Below are 16016 nucleotides of genomic sequence, written 5' to 3'. Positions count from 1 at the left end.
GTCGTTTCTGCTGTAGCACACCATATGTATGTACGGGTCAAAATGTATTTGCTGTTTTATTCAAGTACTTCTTGCATAATTCTTGCATAGATTGTAATGGACACATGTGTGTAAAATACTTAGTTGAATGTTGTACTGATTATGATGAAAAAATGCTAAGCTATTTGCCGGCTATGTGTGGCGCCAAGTTTGTTGACAACATACAACGCATTCTGTCTGTCAGACCAAAGATGATAAAATAAGGGATAGTTCACTCGACTGACTTCTGTAGTTTAAGACGACTGTGAACATGGAAAAAGAGTAGGTAAAATCCTGATGGCAAATGATCTTCAGGTCGAAGCTCTAGAAAGAGTTCCAGAGTTGGAATCCCGAGTTGGATGACTGTTCAAAACTATTTTTCCCAGTCGGAGCTTGTCGCCCCCCTAAAATGAACCCCACACACACACACACACACACACACACACACACACACACACACACACACACACACACACACACACACACACACACACACAAACCCCCCTAAAATAGTTTCATCCCTGTGTAGCTTTCGCACTACGATTAGGCTAGGCAGTAGACTTGTATTTGGTGTGATGATCTGTGAGGTGAAAACATTTTAAATTTTCTTTGTCAAAAACAGTAAACGACTTGCCAAGTCATATGCTCCGGTTCTTGTATACACGAACAAGTACATCGACGATTTGTAATATTCTGAAAAGTGGCTAAACTAAGTCAACATTTTTCAGGCAATGAGCGCAGCCATCTTTGACTTTGTTTATTTGCGTCTTGTAGTGAATGGCATTCTGGGATTAGGGAATTTTCGCCAAACAAACAAACATGGCTGCCATCAAAGAATTTAGCTGCTGTAAGCTTAGCTGACACGCATTTCTGTTCTAAACAACATTACATTATTCTCTTGTGCTCACCAGAGACGTGGTACATTGTAAACTAGTCTAGCTGTTAGGTAGCTAACTTCTGTTTTGTTTTTTGACAGCGCAACCTGTTTAGACTGTTTTACGGAATGAGTGTTCCGTGTGATGCTTGGATGATGAAGTTCGCATGCATCTTATACAATAAAAGGTCAAATTGAGGAATTAAGTTTAATAGTTTTATTTTCCATCAGCACAAAAAAATATTTAGATGCTGTTTAGACGCGTTTGTTGCATCATACGTACTGTTCCAATCACATATTTGAATTCGTATGCTGCAGGGATCACTCAACAACGACCACAAATGCGTGATCGTATCCGTCAATGGATTACGGGAATAGGGTGCCATTTGGGATGCATATCGGAGTCCAGCCAAGAAGAGAGGAGGCGGAAGGATTCTGTTCTGACCGACTGGCTCTGCCTGCCTGTCTGTTCTCCTGCCTGACTAACTGCACTGTCTGGATAGGAGATCCATAGCGACACACTGCATGATTTAATGCTCAGCTCAGTTTAAACAGAAGACACCAGCCTTTGTTGTCCTCTTTTTTAGGAGGTGGTACAAATCTGACTACATCCTCCCTTGTAAAGGATTGATTTGCTGGAAGAAAACAAATGGCTTTTTTCTTCTACTTTTTCTTCTGGGGGTTTTCTACCACTCTTCTCACAATAAGAGTGGTTTATAAATATATATCAACTGGGTGGTTGAGCCCTCAATGCTGATTGGCTGACAGCTGTGGTATATCAGACCGTATACCATGGGCATGACAAAACATTTATTTTTACTGCTCCAATTATGTTGGTAACCAGTTTATAATAGCAGTAAGACACCTCTGTGATTTGTGGTATTTCAGCGTACGTAAGAACAGTCCTTAGCCATGGTATATTGGCCATACACCACACTCCATCGGGCCTTATTAAATATTTGCTTCTCTCTCTCCTCTTTTGCCTCTTGGAGTCATGTGCCATATGTCATATTACAATACATTGCACGCACATGCACCACACACAGAATAAAAGGGTGCATCAGGGCCTGCCAATATAATCCTACTAGGGATCCCTTCATTCACGTCTGATCAGGTCTTTGTATTATTTGAAAGACACTAATCTGATCAAAGATGGCCCACTCTGCTGAAGTGATAGTGTCAAAGTCAAACCGTCAAATCTGTACGATCTGTTGCTGATCCTGTAGATTTCTGTGATGAAATTCATAACCTTTAAATCCTTGATCTAGCAATTCTGATAATAATAGCTAGCTGTGGTGTACACAGAGGAGCAAAAGCAGATTATGAGACTCTTTTCTATTCAATCTGGGCACTCTCAGCATGTTGAGTAGTTGGGTTTAGGGTTATCTTTTAGAAGATGAGAGGAGAGGGGTGTGTAGTGATAAATCAACACCCTCAGCGCAGGAAGCTTTTGGGCGTAGTTTACACTTCTAACCTACAGTTGGCTTCAAAATAGACAAATCGGAGCAAAATTACAATGAACAAAATCATCTCTGAAAACAACAGATACAAACGTGTTTGTTTTTCTCCCGGTTCAGTATTCCCCTGTTGTAACTACTCACCTCATGTTTGAGTTCAGCTATCTGGTCCTTCAGGTCTCTGATGTACTGACTGGAGTCTGTGTTGTTCAGCTGGCCCTGGACCTTCCCTTCTTCTTTCTGTAGAAAGAAACAGAAAATCACACATCTTAAAACATAACTTTTCATAGTTCAGCTACTCATAACACTGGGGGAGGAGATAAGAAGTTTGTGTCACTGCAGATGCTTTAAAGGTTGAAAACCTTGAATTGCTATAAGGGCAACTTGACAAGACCAGGTTGGGTTGCACTGTTGTAACATTCAGTAGAAAAATGTAGGAGGGAATGAGGGAGATTATTACCACCAGACGAGAGACATTATAGCTACACATCACCGGAAAACGTGCATCACAGAAGTATCATAAAATATACAGTATGTAGAGAGTGGCTGTTGACTAAGCCATAGATGAAGTGGGAAACCTAGCGAAGCTAACAAGGTAGCTATAGTCATTTGTGTTGTTATCCTCTCTGGGCCCTGGGGATGAGGCTAGTAGCTACTGTATGTTTAACTGTCAACATGACACATGTGCTGTTTACCTTCCTCAGTGCAGACATCTGCAGCCACAGGAGACAAACACACATACCCCATACACACCTCAAATCAATCCTGTCTAAAGCCTGGGTGAATATGCAAGTAGAGAGAGAGTAAGGGGCACCGACACAGGCTGAAGGGTTCAGGCTAACCACAACCAGCAACAGGAGAGGGTAAAAAGTGGAAGAAGTTAAAAGCAGGGGTGGGGTGGGTGAGGTAGTGAGGTGAGTTAACCATCTCGGTCTGACCAAACACCTCAAAATATATACAACGCTCTCAGTTCCTGTGGCCAGGTAAAGGTTGAGAGGTTGAGGGTGTAGGCTTAGGCCCCTGAGAAGCTGCTGACAATGTGAGATCTACAAAACAGCTATTCTTCCTGGAATCTGTGTTTTTCTTGAGGTTCCCTCCCTCCTGACAGAGCTAGTGATAAGGGAGAGGCAGTTAGCAAGACTTCCTCGTACTCAGCTGTGTGGATCCCCAGGTGCCAGGGGGTTAGGGGCTGTGGCCAGACACGTCAAACGTCTTTAAGTCATGTTGTGCATCCCAAATGGCACTCTATTCCCTATATACTGTACTATTGATTAGAGCCTTTGGGTAGCCATTGGGCTCTGGTCAAAATTAGTGCTCTATATAGGGAATAGGGTGCCATTTGGGATGCAGACGTGGCTTCCCTCGCCTGCCTGCTCCCCCCTAGTTCTACGCTCACAGCAGGTTAGCGTTTTTCATAATGCATGTTGTTCTGAAGGCAGCTCTGCCGAGTGGTCACGAGCTGGCAGTGTCACAAAGCCATAAAATCTGATTTAAAACCTAACCACACTGCTAACCCTAATGCCTAATCATAGCCTTAAATGAAGACCAAAAAGCCCATTTTTGTTTTCATGAACTTTTACAATATAGCCAACTTTGACTTTGCAGCTGGCCCATTTAGAGGAAATCGCTCAGTTCTGCCTTCCCAGAGGTTGTTGTTGTAGTACGGCTTTTGGCTAGTGACATGGTGGCTTGTTCCCTCTGACAGATGGGATTTTCAACATGGTTAAGGTGGCCAGATCTCATGTCCAGTTTCCTGTTTGTTCTCTCTCTACAATCAATCTTGGTTTATATGGCTATGGCAGACTAGCGTTAGATTGATTCTGTGCAATATCATGTCTGACCCAAAAAACAATAGCTACCCCAATAACAATAGTTACACTAATTATATTAGTGTTAAAAACAAATACCTATAGAAAACACAAGACAGGAAACATGACTTTTTGACAAAGGAGATGGCACTTCATTTCTTTGTAAAAGCAAACAACCATGTACAACTGCAGACAATTCTCAAGAGAGGAGTCCAAAAACTCTGCGGAACCTCTAATAACCACTGAATTTGCAACAGCACATTCTAAAGCCCCCTGCTAAATATAAATCTAAATCTGGGGAGCATATCATGCATGCAGAATGACAAAATCATAGATAGGCCTCCAACATGTCACCTCTGGTTCTAGTTGTCAGTTTGTCTTCGCCTCACAGTAGGAAGTGGTTTCTTGTCTTGACAAGAAGACAGCCGAGCTGTGGTATTATCATGGGTCACACATACATTCAGCTACTTTCATACTGCAAAAACGATGGATGTAAAAACCCTGATGTCCATTTGACTATACGTTCAGTTTTATCGACTGAGCTCTATATAAAGATATATATTACGGTAGTTTATTACTGGAGGTTCTTTGCGACCCTATAATTGTGAAATTCTTTAACTCAAGATATAAATATATATATATATATATATATATATATATATATATATATAAATATAGACATACAATACTTTCCAATAGTGGGCTGTAGTGCAGGTGGGCCATACTGATGTTTAAGTTAGAGGAAGATCAGGTAGGCAGGCCATCACAGGGGCTTTTTCAAGCTAAGAGTACTACAATGGTAAGGGAAACACTGCAAGGTACAGTGGGCAGAAGTGGGCGACACTCATTGGATAAATTAACTAAAGCTACACATAATACATTCCTATTTGGAGAGAGAAAAAAAAAGGAATTTCTGAAGATGTAAATTTCTGTCTATTTGTGTGTGAACCACCCTCCAACAAAGACTAAGTTTAAGTTTGAGCGAGACAGTACCCACTTTCTTCACTATTTGGAAAAAAAGTCACTTATACTGTGGCGCGGCTCACAAAGAGCAAACCTCTGTCATGTTATAGCGTGCCATCAGACACCTTTTATGGGTCTTTATTCGAGGTGTTAAATGCAGTGGACAGCAAGTTATCAGTCATTGCTTTCTTGGGTCTACAACCAGAGCGACTGAGAGCTAAGGTAACACAGGCCATCTACCCACAACCTTAAGAGCTGCAACCAGGTACCCAAACCACAGACCAAGAGTTTGTCACTGGCACCACACACAGTGGTTATACATAGGGAAAATACCTGTTTTGGCTGTCTGGCAGAGACTATTAGCATCCTATGCACAGCATATTCAGAGAAGGCTAGATTAAAAAGTAACTCAGTTTAGTGAAGATTGAGATTATCATCAGTGTGAGAAGGGGGCGGTACTCAGTAGTAGTGAACGCTGGTGTTGATGCACTGTTGTTGAAGCGCCTAGTAACAAAATCTGACTATACTGTGTGTGCATGGAAGGGATGTTGGTTTGAAAAAGTCTATTGACACTGATTCAAATGGTGAGTTCTTGAAGATATCACATTTAAGATGCTTAACAATGCATATAAGGCTGTCTATTTCTTATACACCATTTTTGGATGCATTAACTCTGTGGTATAAGCTAACTGTGGGTATAAAGGGTATATTAGAGGGTGTATGTGTGTGGGCCAATGGTGTGAAGAAAGCAGACAGTCTGACACTTAGTTAACTTGTGAAGGGAACGTTTCTGAAACACCAACACGTAGACTCGATGGAGACATCAAAAGCTTCTGCATTAACATTTCTTCAGACTCAGAGCTGATGGAAAGAACTGAAGCAATCTGTCAGTCTCCCCTGATTATTCTCATGACAGAAAATGAGTTCGAGTGTTGTATCGTGTATAGTTTCACACACATACAACGCCAACACCACACCAGATAAAGAACCGCAGCATGATATGAAGAGACGCACACAGAGGTTTCAATAATCTGACAAATCATTAGCACAGGAAGTGCATAGGTTATTTTCTACTAGCAGACAATCTGTTTAGCTGCTGCTAATACATTAAACACTAACACAAATATTTTCTTCTGACGGTACAAAACACTACCTTTCCATGATGTTCACTTATTTCAGAGAAAGGTTGATCTCAAGCTCCAAATACATCGTTCTGGGTCTTAGGTTTTCGTCACAGGTTATTTGGACGTATCAGCATTGGGCGAAGGCGGTGCTTAAACTGCTTGGCTTCGATGGATGATAAACACAGTTGAAAATATCTGACCAAATAACACAAGCTTTTAGTTCTGGTTTAACTGAGAGTACCAAATCAAGCATGAGCATGGTTGGTATGATATGCTAGACTATAAGATGTCACACTGTCCATCCGAGAGATGATCATGGTTCACCTTTTCATCTCTGCAGTAAACTGTCACTTTAAAAATACCCCACCTTCTTCCTCACATCAACGAAGAACACAAATAGATACAGGCTTTGAACTGTAAAACCTTCTTGGGGAATCTGTCAAGAGTTGATGCACTCAGTCAGAGTTAGCCTGTGTTCTCATATGTTGGAGTGGGTATGGAGTGTTGAACTGTGGGTTATGGTGAGGAGAAGTCTATGGGCTGGACACAAATTAAGCCAAGTCATGGACTATGAAGTACTGTCAATATAGATGAAAAGTACTTTTTAGTCCATGACTCGGCTAAATGTTCTGAACCAAGCTAGTGTGACAGTGAGGAAGGGAGGCCGGGTGTTAAGTACTGTACCTGTATCTCCAGTTCAGAGATCTGTTGCTGCAGCTCGGCCATGGCAGCGATGTTGTCAGCCTCTCTCAGCCTCACCGCCATCACTTCCTCCTTGTTCTGAAACAAACAAATGAACAAACACTGTCAGGCCAGTGTCACTCAACTGAAGTAATGTTTCTAGAGTGTTACCAAAGACATGTTGACAGCCATTACACACTAAGCCCCAGGGTCACAACAACATGCATCTGAGTGCTACTCTTAACACAAACTTTGAACCTTCTGAAACAGTTGTTCATTATGATTCCTGCAGTAATCCCAGAGAGACAAGGGGTGTTGCTGAGCTGCACAGAGGTTTCACACACACACACACACACACACACACACACACACACACACACACACACACACACACACACACACACACACACACACACACACACACACACACACACACACACACACACACACACACACACACACACACACACACACACACACACACACACACACACACACACGTGTTTAACATCAGCAGCACAGAGATGTTATCTGAAGATGTCAGGCAAAACTGCTTCCCTCTTCAGAACTTGGACTCTGAAGATCTGATTTTAACAAGAAGCAACGGATCAGATTAAGGATGATTTTTGACAACTCATCAAACCAGTGATTGAGAAATATTTCCAGTTTGACTGATTGTGGGGCCGATACACTCACACCCATTTCACACTATCATGCCGACCCAAACCAAACTGTGCCGGCTCAGATATTTTCTCGGCTCTAGTCATCTCAACAGCACATACTTTTTCTTACCTTGCACTCAATCTCTGCCTGTTTGCGTTTGATCTCCTGCAGCTGAACGTGTAGGCCCTTATTCTGGGCCGTAAGCACAGTCACACGCTCCTGAAAGCCCCGCCCCTCCTGCTCTGCCCGACGCAGTTGGTTGCTATGGATCTGGTTCTGCCGGAGGGGAAGGATATGGTAGGTAAATATTGGGAGGGGTCAGTTTACTCATCACACATTTTTGTTATTCTAGAATAGTCTCTATTCACAACCCCACTGTAATATCACAAGAGGCAACCCATTTAAAGCAGGTACTATAGCTTGAATCTGCTAAATGGCATTGTTCAACAACTACATTAGAAAGTAGTAGCTCTGGATAAGAGCGTCTGCTAAATGACTTAAATGTAAATGTAAATGTAACTGAACTCTGAATACAACACATCTTTATGGGAGCTACTGACAGTTAAGAATATGTACCTTTGCTACCCCTAGTGGTTGAACAATGCAATAGAAAGGGCCATTTGTTTACTCTCACACATGCATGTGAAGATACACTGGTACTAGGGCTGCATGACACACAGCAAAAATGTTTGATAGCGTTAATTGCATCTCCATTTCACAGAATGGAACCTTTTAAGCGCATATATTGCCAAACGGACCCTTTCAAGCGCAGAACACAACACGGAACAGTTACGGTCAATGCTAGTGCCTTTACATTGCTGAAGACCTTGTGCTTCTTGCCAAAATCTTGTCTAAGTTTTGCCCAATATTACAGGAGCTATATTTTTTCTTTCTGCCACGGATTCATGAGCATGTCGCGGCCCATTTTAAACTACATTGATAAACATTGTTTAGCTAGCGAATCATGTTACCTAACTAGCTAGCTATCAACCTGATAACTTGACCACGGACTAGGCTATGCACACATTTGGATGATTCAGGAAGAACTGAAAAGGAATAGGCTTCTCAGAGATATTTCTAAAGGTGGGGTGTGTATGATTGTGTGTGTGTGTGTGTGTAACAGAGGATATGTGGGAGAACGGGAGTAAGTGGGCGAGTTCGTTTTGTATTGCCAGGTGCCCCGGGTAGGTGGAGATTTCGCTTAAGGACAAATGGAATGGCCTAAAATGTGCAAACTCCGCCCACTCGGAGCACCAGGCCATACAAAACTAACTCGCCCAGCGAGAGTGCGAGTGTGGAGGCCTATGTGTGTAAAGTTATCTGAACAGGACAGATGGTTACAGTGTTTTCATAACATTGTTGGACATGTTTAAAAGGTCTTTGTTCTTTTTTTACTATAGTCAAACTCATTTAGAATGCCTGAAGAATAATTAGTACTTGATCAAATTAAAAAATGTACTCAATTATTTGAATCATTTGACAGCCATAATTGGTACACTACTATTTCTCCAAAGGCTGAGCTGTGTGTGTCTGTCTGACTGACCTGTGTCTCCAGCTCCATCATCCTCTGACGTGTCTCTCTGAGCTCTGCCTGGGCCTCAGCCTCCCGTAGCCTGACACTCATCAGCTCATCCTGCAGCTCAGACACAGCATTCTTCCTAGGGTTGTCCTTCCAGCGGCCCGCCGTACGCGCCAGGTGACGCTGTAGGAGCAGGGGAGCACACAGTCAACCAAAGATGTTCGGACTCGACACACCTAAAATAGCAGTCCTCAACTAATACACACATGGAGATTGAGCAAGATGACAAAAATACATTTAACATTTACATCGGGTATATTCATGTTAATCCTCTCTGGGTCTCTTAGTGCTGTGTCTTGGGCAGGAGTACTCATGGTACAGCTGAGCTAGTCAAGTCAAACACATATCAAATTTGATTTTAAGTTCATCAGTTTCAATACACTATAGACCTACAGAAGGAAAGTTTTATTGCTCATCCATATATTTATATATTCTTAATTCCATTTCTTTACTTAGATGTGTGTGTATTTGGTACATGTTGTGAAGTTGTTAAGATATTACTGCACTCGGAACTAGAAGAACAATCATTTCGTTACATTCGCAGTAACATCTGCTACACACGTGTATGTGACCAATAAAATATGATCTGTTAATGTATTTGAATCTTCCTTGTGTGTGTATGGTGTGGAGAATAGATGTTCATCCTCACCTGCCAGTGCTCCTCCAGGTCTCTGACCTGTTGTCTGAGCTCCTTCAGCCCCATCACAGCCTCAGCCTCTCTCAACTTCACTGCTATCAGCTCCTCTTGCAACCGCACCACGTTGGTGTCATCTGGCAGAGATGTGTTCCTCTGGGGGACAGGCAACCAAAACAATGACTGAGAAGACAACTTCAGGATGCTTATGTCACGGGACAGTAAAGTAACAGGGATGCGTTCAGCAGGGCACAACATTGTGGAATTTTCAGATATAAATATTTACATTTAAAAAAACTAGTCTCTACATGTAGAAAAGGAATCATGTCCCGCCTAGTCATGACATTTACATCTGCAATATTCCACAACGTTTGCCTATTCCAGGCAGAATGCCTGACAGAGGTGTGGGACTAGGAGGCACCGTGACAGTGTGTGAATTGATGATAGACAGTTTGAGCCAGGTAACACACCTTCTCTATGTCCAGGATCTTGTCTTGCATCTCCTTGAGGGCACACTGGGACTCAGCCTCCTTTAGCCTGGCCTGAACCAGCTCTCTCTCCAGCTGCAGGATGGACTCCTCTGTGTAGCGCGGGATGCCCTTCTACACAGGGAGGAAGCAGGAGGAAGGAGAGAGCAAGAAGAGAGTAAGGAAGAGATCTAGAGTCAGAGCTTTATATGACTCCGGGAAACCGGCAGTGTCCTTAAGGTTGGTCTCTGAGTAGGAATATTATGTTGAATCTTGAAATAACTGCTAAATCAAATCACACTGTCTCCAAATAATACAAATGTAATGTATAACAATATACATAAACACCATGGGACCACGCAGCCGCCATACCACTCAGGAAGGAGTCGCGTTCTGTCTCCTAGAGATGAACGTACAAATCAATCCCAGAGCAACAGCAAAGGACCTTGTGAAGACGCTGGAGGGAAGAGGTACAAAAGTATCTATATCCTCAGTAAAACTAGTCCTATATCGAAATAACCTGAAAGGCCGCTCAGCAATGAAGAAGCCACTGCTCCAAAACCGCCATAAAAAAAGGCCAGACTACAGTTTGCAACTGCACATGGGGACAAAGAACGTACTTTTTGGATTAATGTCCTCTGGTCTGATGAAACAAAAATAGAACTGTTTGGCCATAATGACTATCGTTATGTTTAGAGGAAAAAGGGGAAAGCTTGCAAGCAATAGATGGCATCATGAGGTAGGAAAATAATGAGGAAATATTGAAGCAACATCAAGACACCAGTCTTAAAGCTTGGTCGCAAATGGGTCTTCCAAATGGACAATGACCTCAAGTATACTTCCACAGTTGTGGCAAAATGGCTTAAGGACAACATAGTCAAGGTATTGGCAGTGGCCATTACAAAGCCCTGACCTCAAGCCTGTATAACATTTGTTGGCAGAACTGAAAAAACGTGTGCGAGCAAGGAGGCCTACAAACCTGACTCAGTTACATCAGCTCTGTCAGGAGGAATGGGCCAAAATTCACCCAACTTATTGTGGGAAGCTTGTGGAAGGCTACCTGAAATGTTTGACCCAAGTTAAACAATTTAAAGGCAATGCAACCAAGTACGAATTGAGTGTATGTATGTAAACTGCTGACCCAATTGGAATGTGATGAAAGAAATTAAAGCTGAAATAAATAATTCTCTCCACTATTATTCTGACATTTCACATTCTTAACATAAAGTGGTGATCCTAACTGAACTAAGACAGGGAATTTTTACTAGGATTAAATGTGAGGAATTGTGAAAAACTGAGTTTAAATGTATTTGGCCAAGGTGTATGTAAACTTCCAACTTCAACTGAAAATATTTGTATCTCAAATACACTGTAGTACTGTAAAACATTGCTAGCTACCTAGTTCAACTGCTCACAACTCCTCTAAAATAAACCAAGAAGTATGGTTAATGGATATAGCAGCACATTATGTAAAACACTGCTTCATTCACATCAGTGCAGACATTATCATCTCAACATGTTTCTCCTCGTCAATATTAAAAGGGGTCTGTTTTGCCAATGTATATACAGCACCAAGAGAGGGTCCTGCTGGCCGGGGTACCATCCATTCCACACCCATACATCAGATGCTTATAAATTCATGAATCCTTTCCTGGGAGTATGTTAATGGTTGAAAAAGGTGGCTGAACTGTGTCAAACAGCATGTCCCAATTTCCAGGCATGCATGAAAACAGGATCATTATGTATAGTGAGAGAGAGCGAGTGCATTCTGCAGTGGAGAGGTAGGGAGAATCCATATCCACTGTTACCATCACTCACTGCAGATTTAGTGCTAAGCAATGTACACATTTCAATTGGCCAGACCTGGTGATCACCCCTCCCATTGAGGGCACTGTAATAACTGCCATTTACGAAGGCACTTTAATCCAAAGCAGTTTACAGTACAGTGAGAACATACGTTCACGTACATTTTTTGTCTCTCCCGCATCCCATCACCACCAGAGACGGCACAGGTGCACGTGCCCCATCAGATCTGCCCTGTTTAAAATTAAATACAAATATATATTTTGTTGTTTCTCTGTAATACTACTAGCCACCTATTAACTGTATGAAGTTGTCTTTAGCTAGCCCAGATAGGTTCCCAATCTCCCAACCTCATAAGTAGCTACCAAGAAGACATTTCAGACCATCAATCAAGTTATATTAGGTAGCTTGTCTAACTTAGATGGCATGCCTGATGGCAAGGTTGCTAGACTTTAGAAAAGCAGGCAATTAGTAAATGTACTGAATAAGATTCACATTCCTTTCAATCTTTTGCCCAGATTAAGGCAGAGAAGCATTTTTTCTAAAACTTGTGTTTTTTTATTTAAAAATATAATAATAATACACACCAGTCAGGAGGATACAGACAGCTCAAGAGGCATGTTATTTTTTTTTTACATAGAATTAAGCTTATCCTCACATTGTGCCCCCTCAGATTCTGGGGGTGCACGACACCCCTGATCACCACTGTACCAACTGAGCCATACAGGACCTTTAACTTGGGCACTGTGCTTCTCCTTACCAATAGGGGTCTCTGCTGGAGATCCCTGATGGTGCTCTGTGCTAGCTCCAGCTGAGCTGTGGCCTCTTCGCTCTGCTGCCTGACCGTGGCCAGCTCCCGCATGACCAGGTAGGTCTCCTCTGCCTCCTGGGCACGTGTCACTTGTCCCTTTAGGACATAACCAACCGAGGGGTAGGATGAGCAGGGTGCACCACGGGGGTGGGATGGATGGAAGGGGTGGGCAAATCAAAGATAATATAAAAGTGGGATTTGGAGTTTAGAAACGCATGCTGTTTTTTTTTCTCTGCAAATGTTTTGACAGTCTTATTGGTTGACTGATTGATAGCTCTAAGCATTTTGTTTTGGCATGGTTCGAGATACATTCGCATGCTGGGTGATTCATTATTTTTTCTGATTTCAATGTCCTCATTTTATATTAATTGATCAAAAGAAAATACTGTAATCGCAAATACATTTATTGTGCCATCATTTAAAGGTAAAATTATGAGCATGCAAAGCTACATTGAGATATAGAGAAATCTAAGTGGTGAAAATTGCAATGTGAGATGGGGGGGTAAAGGAGGAGAAAATAAAGTTTATACCTGGATCAATCTATCTGCCAATGAAGCACTTTCCTACAAAACAGAAATATCCACAAGAGAGATAAAGCAAAGAGAGAGAGCAATTAACACAGTTAAAACCTAAATATAAACAAAACACTTGATTTTGTTTTTGAAAAGGGAAATTCAATGTTCATTGTTCTTCCTCTGTCATTTTGGCAACCGATTACGTCTATACGTTATTTATGAACAATTCGATAAATCTTAAATTCCACTTCAGTTAGCCATGCATTGATATCAATTTATTTATCTGTTATTTTACCAGGTAAGTTGACTGAGAACACGTTCTCATTTGCAGCAACGACCTGGGGAATAGTTACAGGGGAGAAGAGGGGGTGAATGAGCCAATTGTAAACTGGGGATTATTAGGTGACCGTGATGGTTTGAGGGCCAGGTTGGGAATTTAGCCAGGACACCGGGGTTAACACCCCTACTCTTACGATAAGTGCCATGAGATCTTTAATGACCTCAGAGAGTCAGGACACCCGTTTAACGTCCCATCCGAAAGACGGCACCCCACACAGGGCAGTGTCCCCAATCACTGCCCTGGGGCATTGGGATATTTTTTTAGACCAGAGGAAAGAGTGCTTCCTACTGGCCCTCCAACACCACTTCCAGCAGCATCTGGTCTCCCATCCAGGAACTGACCAGGACCAACCCTGCTTAGCTTCAGAAGCAAGCCAGCAGTGGTATGCAGGGTGGTATGCTGCTGGCAATGGGAGAGGTTAGGATACGCCCCATAGTGTCTTAGTAATTTAGACAGTTTCGGAGGTAGAAAAGGAACATGGTCTTCAGGTGTGGTGGTGATAAGTCGTTATGATAAGGTTGTGGGGGATAAAGTGGTGACAAAGTGAGAATTAGGTGGTGGTGGTGAGAGAGACAACATGGTGATGAGTTTCAAAGCAGAAGCAAAGCAGAAGACTAAGGCTGAATGGGGCTAAGAGGAAAAGCATCATTAGAAGTTAGCTATAAAACAGCAAAATAACAGTTGTTTAGATGAAGCCATGCTTTTTAGGTTCGTGCCACACGGTTAAGTTTTAGAAGTTGTTGTGTCATTCCAGTTAATATTTTGGGTGCGACGTTGCAGCCGTCGACTGTTGTTTGAAGTGATACTGTGATACGAGTGAGTGGTTATGTCCCAGACAGAGCCTGGTCATTTGGAACAGCTACTCAGGCCTCTGCATGGTGCCCTGGTACTCTGGCCAGGCCTGGCAATGCCTGTATCTTTGTGCTCTGACAAACACAGAGGAGGATCCCAACAACATGCACAACAAAGGCAGCCGTGTACTCTGGCATGCAGTGCTCCCCTGCATCATCTTAGAGTGTACAGCCATCAGTCTCACAGTGAGTCTGTCAAGCGCTTCACAGCTTTAGTTAGTTAGTGTCCGGTGGAATTACATAGAGCCCCAGAATGTAGCCTTGTGGCGCTCCACAGCCAGCTACTGTTTTAGAGTCTGGCTTAACTGGTCCTGAGTGTGGATCTCAAGACTGAGACATGCATATCAATGGAGGACCGACAACACTCACAGCCCAGTTAGTAACAACAAGACTACGCCATGTGTCTTTAGTGACCAACAAGAGACGCATGAACAAGCGCTTGATGGTTTAATGTAGGGGGTTATGGTTTTGTTGTGTGAATAGCCACGACAAGCATTCACTGGTATAATATGGTTTCTTATTATGACTGGTGTCATGACATAGGATGGCAAGGAGAGCCACGGTTCAACTTCTCCTCCTCCTTTTCACTCACTTTCTCCAGTGTGTCTATCCTCTGTTTCAGCAGTCGGTTCTCTGTGCGCAACCTCTGCAAAACAAAAGACACGCAACACACACAATAATTATTCCAAACATCATACACAACTGGCTTTTTAAGTTCAGTGCACTCGGCTTAGGGAGAGTGCGTTTATAGTGATCAACTGCTTATAGTGATCAAATGGAGCTGTACTGATGTGATAACTATAAGAGCGCACTGTACTACTGCCAAACTAAAAACGTAGCCTACTGCACCACCACTCACCTTAATCTCCACCTGCTCCTCCATCTCCTTAGTTTTGATTGTAGTGTATTCCTTTTCCAACCTGAAAACAGGAGTCATACAGCATCAATACAGAGCACCGACAACACTTGTACTTGCTTCAAGCATCCATCTCCAGTAACCCGGCCTAGACCCCAGAGAGCAAGCAGAATTGTACTACTCACTTCTTCATCTTCTTAGCGTTATACTTGACATTATAAGCAGCCAAGATGACCTTGTCTGGTCCACTTTCCAGCTGGTGGGGAATGACCCTCTGAAAGTACTACAGCAGAGCAGGGAAGACAATGGGTGAGGACCAGACATACATGCTCACATAAAGCAACTTCGAGTGTGTTTGTCGTTCAATTTGTATGCCATAGCATGGTCCCAGATCAGTTTATGCGGTCCAGGCAACTCTTACGGTCATTGACACAACAGAACAAACAGATCTGGGACCAGATTATGCAGCTTATGCCTGCTGGCAATAACTGACCCTCAGGGATGAAAAAAGTGTATTGAATTGATAATTGTGTGCATTAACTCAGACAGGGTTGTTATTCCAATGTTTATGG

General features: G+C 42.6%; 1 protein-coding gene across 6 annotated transcripts in view; it reads right to left on the bottom strand.

Moving 5' to 3' along the window:
* LOC123996763 (ecotropic viral integration site 5 protein homolog) overlaps positions 1–16016 on the bottom strand; it is a 62064-nt gene that overhangs the window by 4208 nt on the left and 41840 nt on the right. For 4 of the 6 annotated variants that reach the window (XM_046300437.1, XM_046300439.1, XM_046300438.1 and 1 more), the window contains 11 exons: positions 15630–15727; positions 15448–15508; positions 15181–15234; positions 13413–13445; positions 12832–12978; positions 10272–10403; positions 9817–9957; positions 9132–9290; positions 7718–7864; positions 6929–7024; positions 2494–2589 (listed from right to left, as the gene is read on the bottom strand). In XM_046300437.1, the coding sequence (XP_046156393.1) occupies positions 2494–2589; positions 6929–7024; positions 7718–7864; positions 9132–9290; positions 9817–9957; positions 10272–10403; positions 12832–12978; positions 13413–13445; positions 15181–15234; positions 15448–15508; positions 15630–15727 (1164 nt within the window). The remainder of the gene's footprint in view (positions 1–2493; positions 2590–6928; positions 7025–7717; positions 7865–9131; positions 9291–9816; positions 9958–10271; positions 10404–12831; positions 12979–13412; positions 13446–15180; positions 15235–15447; positions 15509–15629; positions 15728–16016) is intronic. The other 2 variants (XM_046300440.1, XM_046300441.1) reach the window with 2 other exon arrangements.

Source organism: Oncorhynchus gorbuscha, linkage group LG15 (genome assembly GCF_021184085.1).
Source record: "Oncorhynchus gorbuscha isolate QuinsamMale2020 ecotype Even-year linkage group LG15, OgorEven_v1.0, whole genome shotgun sequence".
NCBI lineage: Eukaryota > Metazoa > Chordata > Actinopteri > Salmoniformes > Salmonidae > Oncorhynchus > Oncorhynchus gorbuscha.
This window is presented reverse-complemented; position numbering and strand designations above follow the sequence as displayed.